The sequence below is a fragment of the Rhineura floridana genome, chromosome 10 (assembly GCF_030035675.1).
Source record: "Rhineura floridana isolate rRhiFlo1 chromosome 10, rRhiFlo1.hap2, whole genome shotgun sequence".
Lineage (NCBI taxonomy): Eukaryota > Metazoa > Chordata > Lepidosauria > Squamata > Rhineuridae > Rhineura > Rhineura floridana.
The window spans coordinates 90,691,051-90,712,997 of record NC_084489.1 but is presented as its reverse complement, the minus strand read 5'-3'; the positions used below and the strand labels follow the sequence as shown (position 1 = coordinate 90,712,997).

Sequence of the window (21,947 nt, the reverse complement as noted above, 5' to 3'; positions counted from 1 at the left end):
TTCTTAAAATATATTTCCTAACTTATATATATATGGCTATATAGAAATCATATATGGATATATGTAAATTCCCCCTTGGCACAGCCCATGCTGTGAAGGCAACACCCACAAAACATTTGGGCAACTTGATACATATTAAAATTTAACATCTGTAACTGTGTAATTTGTAGAAGAGGCACTAGAAATAAAAGCACATGCATATCCAGGAAAGCAGGCACTTCCCTCACACTCCCTGCTTTGATTGCTGCATTCTGTTCCTGATCATGTACCTGAAAAACCGTCTTACCCCTTCTATACGCAGTCGATCACTGCGCCCTGCAGGTGAGGGCCTCCTGCAGATACCATCTTATCAGGAGGTCTGTTCCGCACAACGTAGGAAACGGACCTTTAGTGTAGTGGGACCTGCCCTGTAGAACTCCCTCCCCTTAAATATTAGACAGGCGCCATCTCTGTTATTGTTTCGGTGCCTACTGAAGACCTTCCTCTTTCAACAAGCCTTTTAAGTAGTGACTTTTCCCCAGTCTGTGTCATTGCTTTTTAATATGTTTTAAGATCTATTTTTAAAAAGATGCTTTTAAATTCTTCTGTTTTTAAGATGTTTTAGAATGTTTTTAGCATTTTTGTTTGCCACCCAAGGCTCCTGCTGGGAGGAGGAGCATCATAATAATAATAATAACAATAATAATAATAATAATAATAATGGGAAAACCGTTATTCCATCCCACTCTATAGCCATTGCAAAACACCCCAAATCACCCCAATTTGGCTTGTACTTTGGGCTTCATACAGAGTAGGTGTAGAGCCCTCGGACTGTCTACACTGACTGGCAGCAGCTCTTTATGTTTTCAGGCAAGGGACATTCCCAGCCCTACCTGGAGAGACCATCGGGGATTGAATCTGGGGCCTTCGGCAGGCAAGGCAGATCTTCTGCCACTGAGCTACATCCCTTACCCTCGGACCTGCCTTTCAGGGTGTCCCCCAAGAAATCTTCAGGTTTTTTTATACCCTTCATTGGAACATGATGTGGTAGAATCTGCTATGGAATATTACAACATGTGTCACACTACAGGGGATGCCCTCAGAGGCCAGGCTCTCAGTTCAAAGTCAAACCACAAGAGCACCATAAGAGGCAAGGGCCAGGTACAGGCCAAGATCAAACAACAGGCAAGTCCAGTCACCAGTTCGGTCGCAAGGCAAATTGAGGCGTTGGCCCAAAGCATCAAAGAACCAGCAGGCAGAGACCTCTCTTGTTTCCAGCAATTAAAGGGCTCACGAGGGAGGCCTTATATACTCTGGCTTCTTAAACCATGCCCTAATCACAGCTGCTGGCCGATAGCAGGGATTGCTTACTCTGTAGACCCCTACTCACAAGCAGACCAGGGACTCTGAGTCCATAGCTGCATATTGTGCCATTGCTCTTTGGCCTGGACCGGACCCTTTTGGGGCCGACACCGTCAAGGACTTGGGAGGGGGGAGCTTCACCACCTCCTCTGACAGTTCCAGGGGTTCTTCATCCAGTATCAGTCCAGAGGGCCCCTCAAAGGGATCCTCAGCATTGGGTTCATGGCCCCTGCCTGCCCCTCAAGGTCTTTGGCCTGTGGGGTGTCGCTACATCCTCTGAGGAGTCCATGCCTGGTTAGGCTTAGGCATGGCAACGTGGAAGGCTTTCACAGCCCTGAATTAGTCACATTCAAGAGAGACAGTAAAAAAGAGCACCTTGTTTTTAAATAGAACACTGTGGAGAGTCTGCTCAGGATCCAAGTGGCAGCAGTGCACTGAGAAGGAAGAGAGCACGAGCCCAGCGAGTCTGCCTGGTTGGACCAACACCCTCCAACTTCTTCTGAACTAGAAGGGAAAGTACCCTGGGATGGCCAGAGAATTCTGAGAAAAACAGAAAAGGAAGGAGAGGTTGCTGCCGTTTGCGTGTTTGTCTGGGGTGAGGAGCAGGCAGCAGTCAACTGAAGATGATCTGTATTCGTTCACATCATTCTTTTTAAGTCTGCAAATGATACATAATTAACTACCTTATTTTTACAGTTTGCTGATGTTCTTTTATATTTAAATGAAAATAAGTTACGTAAATCTTTTTGTAAGTGATGTAACTTATGTAACTTACGCTAGATAGCAGACAGTGATGCAAATAAATATACAGCCACAAGAGTGCCTGTATACTATAGCCAGCATGGATTTTTTTTACATTCCACCATGTTAAATTGAAAACATGCCCCATACCATTCTGCTGCTTCCCATAAGCTCATTTCAAAACAAATCTTACAAAACTTAGGGTCGTGAACTCAGAAATGCTTGCTTAACAATCCCCTAAGTTTTCACGGCGATGCGCAAAACAGTCAGAGAGAATCCAGACTTTAAAGTCTGAAACAAGAGTAAAAAAAATCCAGACCCTTGTGGACTTTTTTCTGTTAGTGTTCTCATAGTTTGTTGAAATTAATTAAAAATCAGCCACTTTTACAGATTACCTGTAATCCTATAACTGACCTTGCCCCATACTCTGACCTTCATCTTCTGCGGTTTAAAAGTTTAAAAAATCCATCGCTGATTTTTAATTAATTTAAGAAAATTAACATTGGAGTTGATAATAGCGCAGGCATGTAAGAACCAACTATCAGTGTTCTAAAGAGGCACATGTTACCAAATTCTTCCAAGCTACACAGGAAGTGGATTGGACTGTGAAAGTCCAAACCAAATTGCGTTTGTATTTTTACAAATTTGTAGGGCAGTACAATATCTCAGAGAGGAGGTCAGGTGTCCTGCTCTCTTGGTGCATTCACTATAGCTGCCCAATTTTCCTGCTTTTTAAAGTTTGATAAAAATATCTGTTGGCCATAGGTACATTTTTAAACTGCAAAGATTTCTCAGCTGTCCTCAGCTCCTTCCTCCGTGACCAAGCTCTGCTCCCAAGACACACCAAAGAAGATGGTGCAGTCAGTTGCTGCATCTCAAAAAATGGGCTGCACCTCTCCCTCTTGCTTATCAATCAGCCTTGACTACAGCAGCAATATTTTGTGTCAGAGCATGAGTGTGTGCACATGAGATCCACCTTAGGTGGAGCTCTAGACTGCTCTGCAGTGTGGAAGCGCCCTGCCCCTGATTGCTCTCCCAGGCTTTTTGCCAGATGCCAGGATTTTTTGGGGAATGCCTCCAGTAACATAAGGAGAACCCTGCAGGTGGGTCAGACCACAGGCAATGACCACAGACCACAGGCAATGCAAGCAGGACATGAGGGCAACAGTGGTCTCCCACTCACTACTCCCCCCCCCCCCGGATCCAGTCCCAGAAAGAGAAGCTTACAAGCAGAAGAGTGGAGGGGGGGAGGCCTCACGGAAGGAAGAAGGTTAAGAACCTGCCCACTCCACCTTCTGGACTGGCTCTCAGAGCACCTCCCTTCCCATCCTCTTGCATGGCACCGCCCTGTGTCGGATGCCCAAGGGCAAACGGAAGCAGCCTCCTCTCCCATCCTTGGCCAAGTGAGGGGTCCCACCCAGAGCAACAGGCCTTATCAGGCTGCAACACTTGTTTGTTCCTCCACCACCACCCCATGTATCTCAAGCGGCAAAGTCACACTTTAGTTAGTCAGAAGGTCTTGGGGTCTGGTGGCTGTTAAGTCTGTGACTGCATGGCGCAGGAGAAGACAACTGGAGCCTACTTTATGGGATGCATGAAAATGGATTAAAATTACTGGGTTGGACTCCTCATGTACCTTCCCCTGCCCTGGCCAGTGATAGTTGGGGTTATATGTTCCATTTTGGGCCCTGGACACAGGAAGGCAAAGCTGAAGGTCTTGATGCCCAGGTAAGCACAAGCGAACCTGAGGACAGCTGATGAAGCAGAGATTTGTAAAGTCCTGAGTGCTGTTGGGTATCCCAATAGATCCACTTCTGCTTTAGGTGTATGCAAATGTCTTCATCAATTGTGACCATTGCTGGGGAAAGGTGTGCCAGGATGGAGCCTGGCAGAATTCTTCTTGGCTTAAGGAATTTGGGGGGGGGGGAAGAGAAGGGTGCCACCACTATGAAATCCCTGTTCCACATCTGCTCTTGATTAAACCCATAGAACAGAGGACAGATCTAGTAATGGATGTTAGTGGAACCTCCAGGTTCAGAGGCAGCCTACCACTTGATGCCAGATGCTGGGGGAGAAACAGGAGAGGCCTCTTGCCTTCTTGACCTGTTTGTGGATTTTCTGGACACTTCTGTTGCATTAGTCTGCTTTGATCTGAACAATCTGATTTTAGACAGCTTCTCTTGTGGCTTCTGGTCATTAAGTTGTTTCTACAGTCGTTTTTAGTGTTTGATCCGAATTTGTTGTTGTTGTAAACAGCTTTGGATGGTTTAAGGGAAAGTGGTATGTTCAACTGGTTTGGCTTTTGGTCCTATGTGGAAAAGCTCTTCTCCAGTTCCTGATTTTTTTTCTGGGGCAGGAAATCTCTAACATGATCGTGTACATTTCACTGATCCAGTCACAAGGTTACAGGCAGCTCCCTGGCTGGGCTCCTAGCACAGGCTCCAGCCATGTACCCTCAAGGGTAGGGTTGCCAGGTCCATGGCCTGAGACTGATCCTGTATCTTTAGGAGAAGAGAAAGTCAGCCAAGTGCAGGTGTTCTTGCAACACTGTAATGGGAAAAACCACAAGGTGGAATTCCTTCCCCCTGCACAACTTTTAAGAAGACCTCTTGGAGGCTGGGCCTGGCAACCAAGAGGTCTTCTGTATCTTTAAAGGTTGTGGAGGGGGGAGGGAGAATTCCACCTTGTGGTTTTTTCCCATTACAGAGTTGCCAGAACACCTGCACTTGGCTGACTTTCTCTTCTCCTAAAGATACAGGATCAGTCTCAGGCCAAGAACCTGGCAAACCTACTCAGGGCCAAATCACGTTAATAACTGGCAGATCCAACTGGTTGGACACTATGAGAACAGGATGGTAGACTAGATGGGCCACTGGACTGATCCAGCAGTGCTCTCCTTATGTTCTAATGTCAACTAAGCTGTCCAATGCACTATCCAGCCTAGTTCCATCTGATGCAGTTGGACGATGCGCACAAGGAGCTTGACGTGGTGTGACCAACCACCAGCACTCTCAACCTTTGCCCCTCTTGGCTCTTTAAAGCTAGCCAGGGTGTGTGTGTGGGCCTAGGATGTAGGAAACATTTTTTATGTGATGGAGTGGTGCTTGGGTGGGTTCCTTTAAGGAGGCAGTGGTGCAACCACTCCTAAATAAACCAACCCTGCATCCCATGGTTCTTGACAGTTACTGCCCAAGTACTAACACCTCCTTAACTGGTACATGCAGCTGAAGGCACTCATAGATGAGACCAATGATCTAGACCCATTTCAGTCTGGGTTCAGGGCTGGCTTTGGTACCAAATTAGCCCTGGTCACCCTGATGCATGACCTTTATTGGGAGAGAAAAAAGGGGAGTGTGACCCTGTTGATTTTCCTTGATCTCTCAGCAGGCCTATCCAGCTTGGGACCAGCTTACGTGTTAGTCGGCCATTCCCCTACACCCTGATGGGCTGATGATGAGGCCCTGCTGGTGTGGGTGAACACCTCTGGGGTTTGGTTTGCAGGTGCCTTCAGACTAGGGCCTTCTGTAGCATGGTGCCTAACCTCCTATGATTTTGGGGATTTGGCCTAGTCTGAAAGCCTTTCCTTTCACTCTGGCCTTTCCAGATTAGCAATGGTTAATTTTTGTCTGCAGGTAGCATTATGATCATGTGAATGCTTTTATTACATGGGATTGTTTTTATATGATGCCCTCTTCTTTTCTTTTCTTTTTGTACACCGCCTTGGTATTTTAATGTTAAGTGGCCTAGAAATTCTGCTAAACATAAGAACATAAGAAGAGCCTGCTGGATCAGCCTGCTGGATCAGGCCAGTGGCCCATCTAGTCCAGCATCCTGTTCTCACGGTGGCCAACCAGGTGCCTGGGGGAAGCCCGCAAGCAGGACCCGAGTGCAAGAACACTCTCCCCTCCTGAGGCTTCCGGCAACTGGTTTTCAGAAGCATGCTGCCTCTGACTAGGGTGGCAGAGCACAGCCATCATGGCTAGTAGCCATTGATAGCCCTGTCCTCCATGAATTTGTAAACAAAATAACTAGGAAAAAATCTTTAGGCTCTGCTGCATTCTGGACCAGCCAACATTTCAGAGCAAGTTTCAAAGGCAGGCCCTGTGCAGACTACATGCCATTAGTCTAATCTAGAGTTGCCACCAGTGTGTGTCTTCATGGCCAGATCTCTCTCTTCTAGGAAGGGTGTAGAAAGTACGAGGAAGTCGTTGGCAACACAGCCCAAGCTGATAAAAGGCCCTCTGGGGGCTATGGATGCCAGTTGAAGCCCTGTGGGCTGAACTGGGTTCATCCTCTAGACCAGTGGTTTCCATCCTGGGGTCCGTGATCCCCAGGGGGGCCACAAAGTAATCCAGAAGGGGCCGTGAACTGTAGAGAAATTAATTATTTATTAATTTTTAAAAAAACGTCTTAACTCCCTGGACGCTGTCTGCTTCCCGCTGCGGCTGCAGATGACACCTCCCCCTTGCTCCAGACGAGAGGGGAGGACTTTTGCTGAAGCACCAGAGCGTCTTTCAGGCACACCAAGGGCAGGCATCTGCCTATAAAACACGTAGCAGACGCCAAAGGAGGCTGAGGGTGCAGCTACCAGGAAGAAGAGGGGATTACTATCACCGACTCCCGACTCCTCGCACTGCCACTGCTGACTACGCCCTTGCTCAGAACGAGAGGAGAGGGCTTTTTGTGAAGCAAACAGAAGCAAGGCTGCGAGGAAAGGCCGCTTTCCCCCTTCCTTCCTGGCAGCCAGCCTGCCTCCCTGGGGGGAGGGGGTCACAAAAACATTTGAGCTTATAAAGGGGGTCTCGTACTCATAAAGGTTGGCAACCACTGCTCTAGACTGCAGACCTGCTCCTGAAGAGGAAGTGTAACCCACCACCCACACCCAGAAGAGTCCATATGTTCCTATAGATAAGAGGCAGCTTTACACCAAGTCAGACCATTGGTCCATCTAGCTGAGGACAGTCAATGTTGACTGGCAACAGCTTTCCAGAATTTCAGACAGAGAGTCTTTCTCAGCCCAACCTAGAGATTCTGCCGGGGACTGAACCTGGGCCCTTCTGCAGGCAAAACAGATGATCTGCCACTGAGCGATGGCCCTTCCCTTGTAACTGAATCGCAATATAGGGCTGATTTAAATAGGAACATAGGAAGCGGTCTGCTATTCAGACCACTGGTCCACCCAGCTCAGGACTGTCTACATTATTTATTTATTTATTTATTACATTTATATACCGCCCCATAGCCAAAGCTCTCTGGGCAGTTTACAGCAATTAAAAACAATAAAAACAAATATACACATTTTAAAACACAAAAAACAATTTAAAAACACAATTAAAAAAAATTAAAAAAAATTTAAAAATACATATGCCTGGGAGAAGAGGAAAGTCTTGACCTGGCGCCGAAGAGATAACAGTGGTGGCGCCAGGCGCACCTCGTCACAACAATCATTCCGTAATTTGGGGGCCACAACTGAGAAGGGCCTCTCCCTTGTTGCCAGACTCCCAGCTTCCCTCGGAGTAGGCACCCGGAGGAGGGCCTTTGATGTTGAGGAAGTTCTAAGCTTAATGGACAATATAAAAACTGACAAATCACCGGGCCCGGATGGCATCCACCCGAGAGTTCTCAAAGAACTCAAATGTGAAATTGCTGATCTGCTAACTAAAATATGTAACATGTCCCTTGGGTCCTCCTCTGTGCCTGAGAACTGGAAAGTGGCAAATGTAACGCCAATCTTCAAAAAGGGATCCAGAGGGGATCCCGGAAATTACAGGCCGGTTAGCTTAACTTCTGTCCCTGGAAAACTGGTAGAAAGTATTATTAAAGCTAGATTAATGAAGCACATAGAAGAACAAGCCTTGCTGAAGCAGAGCCAGCATGGCTTCTGCAAGGGAAAGTCCTGTCTCAGTAACCTATTAGAATTCTTTGAGAGTGTCAACAAGCATATAGATAGAGGTGATCCAGTGGACATAGTGTACTTAGACTTTCAAAAAGCGTTTGACAAGGTACCTCACCAAAGGCTTCTGAGGAAGCTTAGCAGTCATGGAATAAGAGGAGAGGTCCTCATGTGGATAAGGAATTGGTTAAGAAGCAGAAAGCAGAGAGTAGGAATAAACGGACAGTTCTCCCAATGGAGGGCTGTAGAAAGTGGAGTCCCTCAAGGATCGGTATTGGGACCTGTACTTTTCAACTTGTTCATTAATGACCTAGAATTAGGAGTGAGCAGTGAAGTGGCCAAGTTTGCTGATGACACTAAATTGTTCAGGGTTGTTAAAACAAAAAGGGATTGTGAAGAGCTCCAAAAAGACCTCTCCAAACTGAGTGAATGGGCGGAAAAATGGCAAATGCAATTCAATATAAACAAGTGTAAAATTATGCATATTGGAGCAAAAAATCTTAATTTCACATATACGCTCATGGGGTCTGAACTGGCGGTGACCGACCAGGAGAGAGACCTCGGGGTTGTAGTGGACAGCACGATGAAAATGTCGACCCAGTGTGCGGCAGCTGTGAAAAAGGCAAATTCCATGCTAGCGATAATTAGGAAAGGTATTGAAAATAAAACAGCCGATATCATAATGCCGTTGTATAAATCTATGGTGCGGCCGCATTTGGAATACTGTGTACAGTTCTGGTCGCCTCATCTCAAAAAGGATATTCTAGAGTTGGAAAAGGTTCAGAAGAGGGCAACCAGAATGATCAAGGGGATGGAGCGACTCCCTTATGACGAAAGGTTGCAGTATTTGGGGCTTTTTAGTTTAGAGAAAAGGCGGGTCAGAGGAGACATGATAGAAGTGTATAAAATTATGCATGGCATTGAGAAAGTGGATAGAGAAAAGTTCTTCTCCCTCTCTCATAATACTAGAACTCGTGGACATTCAAAGAAGCTGAATGTTGGAAGATTCAGGACAGACAAAAGGAAGTACTTCTTTACTCAGCGCATAGTTAAACTATGGAATTTGCTCCCACAAGATGCAGTAATGGCCACCAGCTTGGATGGCTTTAAAAGAAGATTAGACAAATTCATGGAGGACAGGGCTATCAATGGCTACTAGCCATGATGGCTGTGCTCTGCCACTCTAGTCAGAGGCAGCATGCTTCTGAAAACCAGTTGCCGGAAGCCTCAGGAGGGGAGAGTATTCTTGCACTCGGGTCCTGCTTGCGGGCTTCCCCCAGGCACCTGGTTGGCCACTGTGAGAACAGGATGCTGGACTAGATGGGCCACTGGCCTGATCCAGCAGGCTCTTCTTATGTTCTTATGTTCTTATGTTCATAGTGTACGGGTGGGTTCACGTTGGGAGAGGCGTTCCATCAGGTATTGTGGTCCCAAGCCATGTAAGGCTTTATAGGTTAAAACCAGCACCTTGAATTGAGCTCAGAAACATACAGGCAGCCAATGCAAGCGGGCCAGAATCGGTTTTATATGTTCAAACCTTCTGGTCCCTGCAGTTTCTGAACCATCTTCAAAGGCAACCCCACATAGAGAGCATTGCAGTAATCTAGCTTGGAGGTTACCAGAGCATGGACAACTGAAGCCAGGTTATCCCTGTCCAGATAGGGGCGTAGCTCGGCCACCAACCGAAGTTGGTAGAAGGCACTCCGTGCCACCGAGGCTACCTGAGCCTGAAGCGACAGAGATGGTTCTAGGAGACTACAGAGGCGGAGAGCGGCACTTCAGGCAGGGGACATTCCCAATCTTGCCTGGAGATGCTGCCGGAGGTTGAACCTGGGGCCTTCTGCACGCACAGCAGGTGCTCCAGAGCTTGGAAAAATTACTTTTTTGAACTACAACTCCCATCAGCCCCAGCCAGAATGTCCACTGGATTGGGCTGATGGGAGTTGTAGTTCAAAAAAGTAACTTTTCCAAGCTCTGGCTATACCGCTAAACCACAGCCCTCCCTCAAGCTTGTGAGGGATGCCTTTAGCATCTGCATTTTTACAGACAGGGAACTGGGGCTGAGAGAGGTTGCGCGCACACCATGCATTTAAAGCACCCCCCTGAGAATCCTGGGAAGTGTAGATCACTCCTGACAGCGCTACAATTCTCAGCACCTTTAATGAACTACAATTCCCAGGATTTTTTGGGGGGGGGAGGAAATGAACTTTAAACATATGGTGGTGTGTTTGCAGCCAAAGAAAGATAGAGACACTTGTCCAACACACATCCAGGAGCTCACAACTAGGGGAGGGATTTTATGTGAAGCTTATTTCTCTAGCCTGACAACACACCCAGTTTTAACCACTCTGCAGCTGAAAGCACATGCCTCTCAGAGGCAGAGTCAAATTATTCTTAGAAGCTGGGATTTGGGTCAACATAAATGAAGGGAAACAGCCAGAGGAATGGCCAGCTGGTACTCCCAGGACTTGATTTTTTGCCATGCCTTGCCCTGTTGTGCTTCTACTGTATTTTGACCTCCTGACATGTGTCTCCTGTCCCATGTCTTGCAGAAAAGCCACCACAGAACACAGGGAGCACCCCAAGGGCTAAGCAATGGATGCAAGTGGACAGGCGATTGAGATGGCGGCTCTAGGCCGCCCGTTCCAGTTGGGGATGCTCTACGACTGCCGAAGCGACATCCTCCTCCCAGGTGAATGGACATTTCCCTGCCTCCACTTGTGCCCAAACAACGAGGAGGACTTTTTCCCCAGCCAAACCTTCTCTCCCACAATCAGGAGCAAACCTTCTCCAAACTCTTAACCCAGACCTCCAAAAAGTCTCAGGAACATCCTCTAGTAACAGCACTGCAAGAGCTGAGGTTTCTATGTAGAGAACAAAAATTTCTAGCACCAGCCCTTCTGTCCTCAAATATCTGGAATATATCTTCCAGCCTTGCAGAGGCTGTGGAATAGTGGGATGTGTTGGCACTATTTCTAATATGGATTTTCATGTGGTGTGTGAGAACTATCCCTAAGAACAACTACATGTTTGTTTAGAACAGAGTTTGGAAAAGTTACTTTTTAAAACTACAATCCCCATCAGCCCCAGCCATCATGGCCACTAGATTGGGCTGATGGGAGTTGTAGTTCAAAAAAGTAACTTTTCCAAGCTGTGCTTTAGAAGGTATCTTGGGGGTTCCCAAATACTTTTGTGCTTCTGGGGGACACAAAGGTAGAAGAGTGCTTGTGGGCACATGCGTGTATATGTGGCAGGGAGAATTTACATTTGGAGCATGGAGGGTGATTTAAACGAAATCTCTCCTTCAACCCTCTGATTCTCTTATGAAAATACCTTACCAGACACTCACGTTAGAATGGCTCAGCAAACATACCTTATGCTGCACAGTTTATTTCTGCTCAGTGTGGATGTTTCCGTCTCTGGCTATGCGTGTTGTAAGGACCGAGCTCCATGTTAAGTTAGCGATGTGTCTGTGCTTTTAAGCGCAGGGTTTTTATTTATTTATTTATAACACAAATAATAAGGATAGGGGAGCCTGATCTGGACAGGACCCTTGTGTGGGAGCTGGTGGTGCTATAACACTGAAGGCTTGGCTGTGGTCCTCATCTGAATGGGGCTACGTGCATCTGCAATTTGCATTGGAAAAGCAAGTCCCATTATTTCCTATGCAAATTCCATGCACAGGTTCACCAATCCAGACTGGACCATAATGAGGGCAAAGAGTTAAAGCCCTCTCTACCCCGCCCCCCGGTCCTTATCTGGACTGGAGCCATTTGTGCAAAAAAGGTGCAAATATATACACCTAACATGACGTATAGCTTTGGCCCTAGCTGCACTTGTATAAGACTGTAGTATCCAGATGGCAATATCCTTTGGGAACCTTAAGCAGAACTGTCGTCATACAACTTGGCAAAAAGAACATGTAAAACTGAGCATTGTGCAGCCCATCTAGACATGCTATGCCACATCCCATTGTGTTTATCTCTCACCACATCTTTGCCCTATTCCAGGCATCACTTTGTGGGATCGAGAGACTCTGAGTGACAACACTGATGCCCAGCCGCAGCCCAACACCGCGACAGAAGTCATTGAGTTTGACACGATCTCTAACAAGGCCTTTGCTCTGAACGTCTCAGGATCTCTCAAGGCTAGTTTCCTGGGGGGGCTGGTCAAGGTGGACGGATCAGCCAAATTCCTTTGGGACACCCAGAAGTCGACATGCCAGGCCCGCGTAACCCTCAAGTGCTCTGCCACCACGCACTTCAAGCAGCTGACCATGTGCCAACTTGGGCAGCAACATATCACTTTCCCGGGGGCCTTTAGCCAAGGCCAAGCCACCCATGTGGTCATAAGGATTCTGTATGGAGCCCATGCCTTTTTTGTGTTTGATCAAATGTCTTCTTCCTCTGACAGCATTCAAGATATTCACGCCAGGCTCCACATCATGGTAACAAAGATACCCCTGTTTTGCCTAGGCAGGGAAAGGGAAGGAGGACTCAAGTTGGAAGGGAAGGAAAAGGCAATTGTTGAAAAGTTGAGCTGTACTTTCTATGGGGATTTTGCACTAGAGAGCAATCCCACAACTTATGAAGAAGCCTTGAAAATATATTCCAGCCTCCCCAAAATGTTGGGCGACAAGGGAGAGAAGGCAGTGCCTGTGAAGGTCTGGCTTTATCCACTGAGTAGGCTGGACTCTACAGCTGCAAGACTGGTGCGTCAGATCAGCTCTAAATTGATCTCTGATGCTGAGAAAGTTCTGGAGAACTTGGGGGAAGTTGACAGGAGATGCAACGACCTTCTGCAGGATCCCACTACTACAGTTTTCCCAGAAATCCTGAAGAAAATCCTGCAGTTCAAAGATCTGTGCCAGCAATACAGGCAGGTGTTCTGGAAACAGGTGGGAAAGGTCTTGCCTTTTATCCGTGGAGGAAGAGCAGAGGAATCTGCCTTGGTGGACATTCTGAGGAGGAACGAGCAGTCGGCATTCAGGAGCCAGCGACTCAATGAATTCCTGGATTTGAAATTTCGAGAGGTCTATTTCGTGAAATTCTTCCTTGACTTGTCAAAAGGAAAGGTTTCCTCCCAGGATGACTTGGCTAAAAGGGTGCTGGATCCCAAAATTGATACTGTAGTTGCATTTACATTCACCTCGTTGCAAGTGAAGGAGGTGTACCTGGAAAAGTTAAATGCTACCTTGGATCAAGTCTCTGAACGCAAACCAAAGGCTTCCCCAGAAGACAACAAGAAATCCACTCCATGGTTTGAGGACAAAGATATATTAGAAAGAGCCCAGAATGCAGCCATGGTGTTTGCTGCCTTTTCTCTTGATTCTCAGCCTGGGGAGATTCGGTTTGTGGTGACCTCGCGTCCTGACGAGAGCAATCCAGGCGCTGCGATCTTCTGGTACCAAAGTGGATCTTTGGAAGGGACTAAATTAGAACTTCTCTCTAAGCCTCTCCCCCCGCAGGTTGATGCTATCTCCTACAACAGGTTTCAGCTGACATTTAAGCCAGCAGAGTCTGAGAAAGGAGCTGTGTCAGGTTATTATGTCCAGTATGGGGTTTTGGGGGAAGAGAAATGGATGTTTGCACATGTAAAAGGGAGAGAGGAAAAGTTCTTGGTAACAGGCCTGGAACCAGCAACCAAATATGAGTTTAGATACGCTGTGGAGAGCAAATCAGGCATCAGCCAGTTTAGCGACGTGAGCAAGGTGGTGGAGACCACCCTCCGTTCGAGTCCCCCAGGGAAACCGACCCTGCAGCAGGGAGACTCCTGCTTTAGCTTCCACCTCCAGATGACATGGGACAGCCCCAGTTTCATCGCAGATGGTGTTGTGGTAAAGGAATACAAGGTGCAGTTCAGGAGAAGGGCAGGTGGCGAATGGGAGGAGCAGAGGACAGGAGAGAAAGCGGAGAGCTGCTGGATGCCCAGGTCTTCACTGAAGAAGATGGCCACAGTCAGGGTTATAGCTGTTTACGAAGATGGGTTTGAGAGTGAGCCCAGTGAGGAGGCCGCCCCAAGTGATTTTTAGACGGGGAAGATCTGGCAGTGGTGGCTGGTGGAGATGCCTCTTCTGGCCTCACACTGCCTTCCTCCGCTGCACAGCCCCTGCCCTCATCCTTGCCCACACGGCCCTGCCTTAGCTATCATCCAGACCACACGCTCAGGAAGTGGTACTGCTGCAGCCTTCCCCAACGTGGTGCCTCCCAGGCTGTCTTTTGGACTGCAGTCCCATCAGGCCCAGCCACCATGCTGCAGGGCAGCAGCTTGGGGAAGGCCGTTCCACTGGAACAGGGAAGGCGACCATCGCCCCCTGCTTCTCCCTGTCTCCCCAGGGCATATATCAAAATCATAGGATAGTAGAGTTGGAAGGAGCCAATGGCCAACCCCTTGATGGATTCCTGAATTGCCCAGTTTCTTATTCATGCCTCTGGATCCAGGAATTTTTGAACTTTTTCTTTTTACATGGATATCAATCCAACAGTGAAATCCTATTCATGCTTTGTTTGGAGTAAGCTCCGTTGAAATCATTGGGACTTTCTTTTGAGTCAACATGCGTAGGAGGGTTCCATTGCATCCTTCCCTCTAATGGCTGGTCCTTGCCTACAGAATTGTAGTCCAGAGGCGTCCATGGAGAGAGGGGTGGGGAGTATCAGCTTGCTTGCCAGAATCCCCAGGTTTTCAGAAGCACAAAAAGTATTCAGGAAGAAAAGCCTAAAGGGACAATCCTCCCCCCCCCTCCCCAATAGCCCAATGAAGCTGTTAGTGGTTGGGAGGAGATCTGGGAGAAAGAGGAATGGAGTATCCTAGAAGAGGGCATGGCTGGTTGACTGGAACATTGAACAGGGGCACTCCATGCTGCAACACTTCATTGTAACTCCCACCATCATTCTTCTAAATACAAATTTATATTTAATGGTTTGTATATTGCTATCCAAATACATTTTCGGAGGAATCTGGACTCTCTCTGCACAGACACATCTTGCACATCTGTGGAATTCCTGAATACCTTGGATTCTGGGAGAGACGCCACACAGACCTTTACTGTATGAGCTACCCAGTCTTTCTCTCTTATGAAGATGTTCAGCCATGAGCTAATCCTGAAAACATCGCAGCACTATGTGGCTGCACTCCAGCAGTCTAATTCAGCCATTTTAAGACATGCTAGCAAATGTGATTGATTACTAATTCTTTTGTTCAGTTCTTGCCCATGTAAAGAATTGTTCCAGAGGGGAATTTAAAAGTGTGTGTGTGTAGTGCATTGGGCATGGGCAGGCTGTTAATGCAAATTTCTCTTTGCAACATCTTCTCATAAGCAGCCATTTAATGTTAGATTTATTAAGACTCTGAGATGTCACAATCATAGTGTGATTAATAGATTAAATACATGGGGACCTAAGATAAATTAAGCAGCTTCAATTTGATCCTACCCTCCTCCACCACCATCTTCAGGATCAACCTCTTGATCTCAGAGAACACTAAAGGAGCTTGGAAAAGTTACTTTTTTGAACTACAGTTCCCATCAGCCCCAGCCAGTGCCATGCTGGCTGGGGCTGATGGGAGTTGTAGTTCAAAAAAAGTAACTTTTCCAAGCTCTTTAATGCAACTAAAACTATTTCTGGGTGTGGATTGCATTCTTGTTCCTTTGAGTTAACTAAAAATGCTTTGAGGCCACCTGTGACAGACGGTGGAATGCACATGCTCTAAATAAATAAATAAATAAAAATAAGTACCTCTGAGATCATAAAGGTTTACACGGAACAAATAGTTCTGAGCTTCTCACAAGGTGGCCCATGAGATCTTGCTCTCTGAGATTAAAAAAAATAAAAATAAAAAGCCCCACCCCCAAACAAACTCAAACGCAGGCTGATTACATACCTTCAGCAGCCACACATTGATGGGACCCCATGTGCTGTAATGGTAGAGTCTCATGTGAGGACTGGGAAGACCCTGGCTCAAATTTCTGTGGATAACCTTGGGCCAGTCTCTCTCTCTGCAAAACCGACTTCACAGGGTTTTATATTTTGTATAATGGAGGGATGAATTATTGATGTTTTATGTGAAATGTAATTGTATTCATGTATTTTAAACAGTATTTTTTATTTTGTAAGTTTCCCAGAGGCTTCACTGTAGGTGACACACAAACTTAAATCGTCATCATACTTACTACTAGTAGTAGTAGTAATGGCGGACTGGTCTTAAGGTTTTAAAATTATTCTGAGTTTTGTTTCTGTATTCCACATTTGTCATCATTTCCCATGTATTGGAAAAATTAATAGGAACACATTGTCTACAATGATTGGCTCTCCGGGGTCTGGAGGGCCTGGCGGGGATGAAACGGGAACCTTCACGGCCCTTTCCCAAGAAATAAGGTAGATAGTGGATATAACTAACGTGGTTTTCTTTCTGGGGGTAGGGTAAATAATATGCGCTTTACACAATTTAAAACAACTTTAACATTCAAAACATAACACTCTACCAATGCAGTCCTATTTCTACTAAGAACTTAGGCCAACTATTTTCAGTGGGACTTACTTCCAGGTAAGGCTGCATAGGATTGCTTTGCTACAGGCCTAAAATGAATCATTTTCTACTTCAAATTAATATTTTGATTTTATATGCACCATCATCACACAGAGCGCTTTACAGTGTGGAGTGGGTCAGGTGGTCCCAGTCCTGAGGGGCTCACAGCTTAAAACCCCAGAGAGGGGAAAACAGACAGAGGAAGGTGAAGGGAAGTGGGGATGCCTGGGGCCAACAGGAAAGGACCGGTGATTGCTTCAAACCCCCAAAGTTCTGGAAACCTCAAAAGCTTGCCACCCTTTTGTGGCATTTTGGTTGTTCCCAATAAAAGTATTGCCTCACTGTGGAGCTGCTATTTTTTCTTGTGGGCCAACACAGCTAAGTTTGCTTTTTGTGTCATTGTTTTTCAGTTGCACAAGCATCATGGGATCCAGGGGGCTGTTTCAAAATCTTTACAGAAAAAATGGGTCTTGAAGAAAGCAAGAGAGGAGACCTCCTCCCACGGATGTTCCGGAAGGCGGCTCCAAGCCTCGGGCACAGCTGAGGAGGAAGAGCCGAGACCCTGGAGGGAGCGCAGGAGACCTTGTGGTGGTGGAGGATGGTGGAACGGGGGGGCAAAGGTCACAGGCTGGGATGAACTGGGGAAGTAAGGAAACGGGAGGGTGGGGAGAAAGGTGAGTGAAGGGAAGGGCAAGGAACAACTGCTGGATCTGGGGGCATCCAAGAAGGCAGTTCGGGGTGTCAGTCATGTAACCAGAGCAATAGTGGCCAGTGGCCCCTGGACTGGGAGAGGGGATGTAGCCAAGCGGGTCACGGAGGCGTAGCCAAGGAGGTGGCTGAACAATCACTCTCATGAGTCACAGTCAGAAGGACCAATGCTCAGGAGTGATGGGAGCTGTAAATCAGCAACATCTGGAGGGTCACAGGTTAGCCGCCAAAGGATGGACATATCGTAAGTTTCAGCGGAAAAAATTAGTGCATACTAATATTTCTCACTGAAACCTGTGGATTTTAAAAGTGCTTAAATTATGACAGTGTTGTGTCCTATTATTTATTTTATTTATTTAAAACATACTAATGTGATAAGTTACGCTGTGAGAGTCGTTATGGTGGAGAGGGACTGGGTTCTACTCTCTGTTCCGCCATGAGGCTGATGAGCTGATCTTCGGTCCATCATTACCTCTCCACTTAGGGCTTATCCACCTGGGAGCATTACAAAAGATGCTGTTTTTGTCGGTGTGTGCGTATAGAGATCATACAAGTAAGAAATTCTAGGGTCGCATAGATCAGTAAATAAGCCAGGCCAGGCAAGTTTCTTGTAAGAGTCTTTACTGACAAAACACTAAACACAGTTCTCTCACTCCAAACGACTTTCCCCCACACCAGAGCTTCTGCAAGTTCCTTCTTATCTACTTGCCAACCAGCTGCTGACCTTGACAAACCTGGCGCTCTGTTCTGCTCTGCTTAACCCGTTTATTGCAGGTTTCCTTCTCTCACTGAAAACCCTGTCTGTGAGTCTCATAACTCGCTTTACTGAACAACAGTTTTTACCTCCGTTTTCTATTTGCACCGTCCACAGTAAAGGCTCAATGCCAGCTGCAAACACGGTGTTTTCTATTCATACTGAGGGGAAGGAGCAATCATACAGTTTCTAATGACCACACCTTCTAATTTAACATTTCCACTCCCCCTGGTTACCTGGCAACCGAGCAAGCTCAGTTTGTTCTACCAGTAGGGTTCATTTAAAAAACAACAACCCAGAAGTGCAATTATTTGTATTTTCACTGGTACGATACAGCTGAAATACAAATCTTTGTTTGAGCAGTGTTATGCTTTTGCACACAAGTTAGGGGCAATGTAAAAAAGGCTTGCAGAACTGGAGAGAGCAGCCAGAAGTTGCTCTTTAGCCCACAAGAAATGAAATGAAAGAAGGAAGGAGGAGGGAGTGGGCGTGGAGAGGGGAACAATTGACACTCACCTCAAAGCATTGGAGCAAAGCATCTGCAAGCACTAGAGAAATGGAGTGGAGACGTTTTTCTTTCCCTTTTTGTAATCAGAGGATTGGGTTAGTACAGATTTGCAGGAGGAAAACTGTGTGAGAGCTTCTGTTTGCTGGTAATGTCATGTGAACCATTTGAATTAAAAGGGAATGTGAGTAGCACCGAACACACACTAAACCTACTTCAAAGCCTACTTCAAAGGGTTGGTTTTGTTGCTTCTCCTGTTGTGAAATACTATCTAAAGCTCCTTAAAACAAAAGTGGGATTTAACACAGTCAGAGCCACTGAGCATTTTCAAAATGCAACGTTTTCATTACTGTTGACTAACCCCATTCAGGCCCTGCATAACTCCTTCTAAGAATTAAATTTATTTTTATGTTCTTGCAGGAAGAACAGAAAATACTCTTCCAACAGACAGCTGAAAGTGTGCAGAGGGGAAGATGCATGGATCAAAGAATTGTAGCCTTTCTTTAAAATTCAGCCCTGATTTCCCCCAACTCCCTTCCAGCAACTTTTCACAATTAAAGCTGCAATCCTAACCCCACTTATCTGGGAGTAAGCCCCATTGAATTACCCCCACTGAACTTATTTCTGAGTCAACATGTTTAGGCTTGCATGTAAAAATACCACCACTCTTCATCACAACCAGAGATCACACCCCTTCCTTTCTCCACCCTGCATATAAATATTGTTTTTCTTCAAATAACAGAAGCCCAGCAGGGTTTCAGGGAAGACAACAGCAACACCGACATGATGTGCACAGCCACAATTTCCCTTCTATCCCACAGGAAAAAACCTGCCTGGGCTAGTAGTTAGCACCCCCACTGAGTCCACCATGGCCACCTCACCCTCCCAACTCCAATCCCAACTCCAGGAATGTCTAAAAAGTCATGATGACGACACACACCCTGACATCTGGGGCTCAGTCCACAGTCTCCCCCCCCTCTGGTGACGGTTCTCAAAAATCAACAGGCCAGGTGCCATTGCAACCCCACAGGTGGCCCTGGCCGCAGCCAAATGGCTGCCTGGCTCACTCTGAGAACTTGCTACCCAGGAAAGAAGCAACACTGCACATGCTCACAGCCTACACTGTGATTGGCTGTGGGCAGCCACAACTCTGCCCCACCTCCTCTGCCAGCGTTAATGTGCTGAGCTCCTCTGTGTAAAGTTCTCCTAACTGGGAAAAGATGGGGAGGAGGTGCGGGAAGGCCAACTGCCAATTCTGAGGGTCCAGATGCCACGTTATTAAAATGACCCCTGTCTCTAGGGAAGAAACAAAGTAAACACACAAGCACATTATCTATCTGTCTGTCTCTGTCTGTCTGTCTATCTATCTATCTATCTATCTATCTATCTATCTATCTATCTATCTATCTATCTATCTATCTATCTATCTATCTATCTATCTGTCTGTCTGTCTGTCTGTCTGTCTATCTATCTATCTATCTATCATTGGTTTTTTTAAATGGGTTGCCGGTACTCATATATTGATAAAAGTGCTGTGGGCTCTGGGCAGCAAAAAAAGAGAAATGACATTACTCCGTACTGCTGAGAAGTGTCGCAAATAAAAGCCATATATATGGGGTGATGGCCTGTTATTGGGCAGGAGTTCAAAAGAGCAGATTGGCTGACTTGAGAATCTGATGCACAGAAACATGTTGGAGAGTGCAGTTTCCAAGTTCTGCCACTGAAAATTGAAGGATTTAAGTAGCGAGGTGGACAATTCTGGCAGGCGTGTGCTGTTCCATATGTGGCTTTGTGTTGTCTACACTGACTGGATGGGGGTGATCTCCAGGGCTTCAGTCAAGGGTCTTTCTCAGCCCTGCCTGGAGTTGAGAGAGAGAGATTTGGTTGTCACCTGCCAACAGATGTCCCTAGAAGCCATGGGATTTGGTGAGGTCACCCAGGGACAGTGAGCTGGGAGGAAAGCCGAAGGCTGAGAAGAGGATCCCAACAGACAGACGGAAAGCAGAAGAAGAATTTCCACCTGTGGAAACACTGAAGGGACAATAAGACAGGGAGGAAGAGGACTAGCCTAGCCCGGAATCATATAGAGACTGCTGTGAAAAGACCAAGTTACCAACTTATCTATCTGTCTGTTGACGTTCTTCTCTATGTGTCCTTCTGTCCTGCTCTGTCTACTCTCCAGCCTTTTAAAAACGTATGTTTTTTCTATGCTAAGAAATAAGATGGTTGTTGTTTCATATATATGGAAGAAGACGGTACTCCTAAATCAGATCTTTAAATGATAAGAACATAAGAGCATAAGAACATAAGAAGAGCCTGCTGGATCAGGCCAGTGGCCCATCTAGTCCAGCATCCTGTTCTCACAGTGGCCAACCAGGTGCCTGGGGGAAGCCCGCAAGCAGGACCCGAGTGCAAGAACACTCTCCCCTCCTGAGGCTTCCAGCAACTGGTTTTCAGAAGCATGCTGCCTCTGACTAGGGTGGCACAGCACAGCCATCACGGCTAGTAGCCATTGATAGCCCTGTCCTCCATGAATTTGTCTAATCTTCTTTTAAAGCCATCCAAGCTGGTGGCCATTACTGCATCTTGTGGGAGCAAATTCCATAGTTTAACTATGCGCTGAGTAAAGAAGTACTTCCTTTTGTCTGTCCTGAATCTTCCAACAGCCAGCTTCTTGGAATGTCCACGAGTTCTAGTATTATGAGATACTACAGGATGACATGCTACAGGACATTAGCAGCAATGCAATAATTGTACTCAAAGAATTGCTGACTGAGAAAGCACTGAGTGTAAACTGCATGGTGCACACAGCACACAACCTGCTTGGCTTTCTCACCATGCCGAGGAACATAAACATATAACATAACTCAGGCCATGCACACACCATCCATTTATAGCACATTTCTCCCCCCCCCGAATCCTGGGAACTGTAGTTTGCCCCTCACAGAGCTACAATTCGCAGCACCCATAACAAACTACATTTTCCAGATTATTTTTGGGGGGGGGTATGTGCTTTAAATGTGTGGTGTGTGTACTGCCTTCAAGTCGATTCCGACTTATAGCTATCCTCTGAATAGGGTTTTCATGAGGCTGAGAGGCAGTGACCGGTCCAAGGTCACCCAGTGAGCTTCGTGGCTGTGTGGGGATTCGAACCATGGTCTCCCAAGTCGTAGTCCAACACCTTAATCTTGTTTTGGTACATCCCCCTGGGTTACTGTCTGTGAGAGGGACACTATGGATACGAATACTGCTGTTGCACAGGCTGTCTACTCATTAGACTTGGGAAGAGAAATCCAATTCATTTTATTCTTTTATTTGGAATAAATGCATCTTCAGCTTCAAACTCTTTTTGATAATAAATAAACTTATTAAGAATGACTTCATTTTTGCATCTGTAAACTGCAGAAAGAGAAACTGCAACAAAGAGTTAATATTAGCAATATAATATTTTTATATGAAGAGTGATCATTTTCAATATCAAC

The 21,947-nt window shown here is 46.4% G+C and overlaps 1 protein-coding gene across 4 annotated transcripts; it reads left to right on the top strand.

The window, feature by feature from the left end:
• The first annotated feature begins 1,480 nt into the window (after nt 1–1,480).
• LOC133364775 (stonustoxin subunit beta-like) lies at nt 1,481–21,821 on the top strand. Of its 4 annotated transcripts, XR_009758025.1 has the most exons (5): nt 3,568–3,810; nt 10,528–10,667; nt 11,986–13,515; nt 16,909–17,759; nt 18,886–21,819. XR_009758025.1 is itself a non-coding variant. In XM_061585573.1 (4 exons), the coding sequence occupies exons 2-4, from the start codon at nt 10,571–10,573 to the stop codon at nt 17,040–17,042; spliced, it is 1,761 nt and encodes a 586-aa protein (XP_061441557.1). In that variant the 5' UTR covers nt 3,568–3,810; nt 10,528–10,570; the 3' UTR covers nt 17,043–21,821. The 4 variants fall into 4 exon arrangements, 3 of the variants coding, with proteins under 3 accessions (XP_061441556.1, XP_061441557.1, XP_061441555.1); XM_061585573.1 differs by having other exon boundaries at nt 16,909–21,821; XM_061585572.1 differs by lacking the exons at nt 3,568–3,810; nt 16,909–17,759; nt 18,886–21,819 and adding an exon at nt 1,481–1,936 and having other exon boundaries at nt 11,986–16,891.
• The last annotated feature ends 126 nt before the right edge of the window (nt 21,822–21,947 follow it).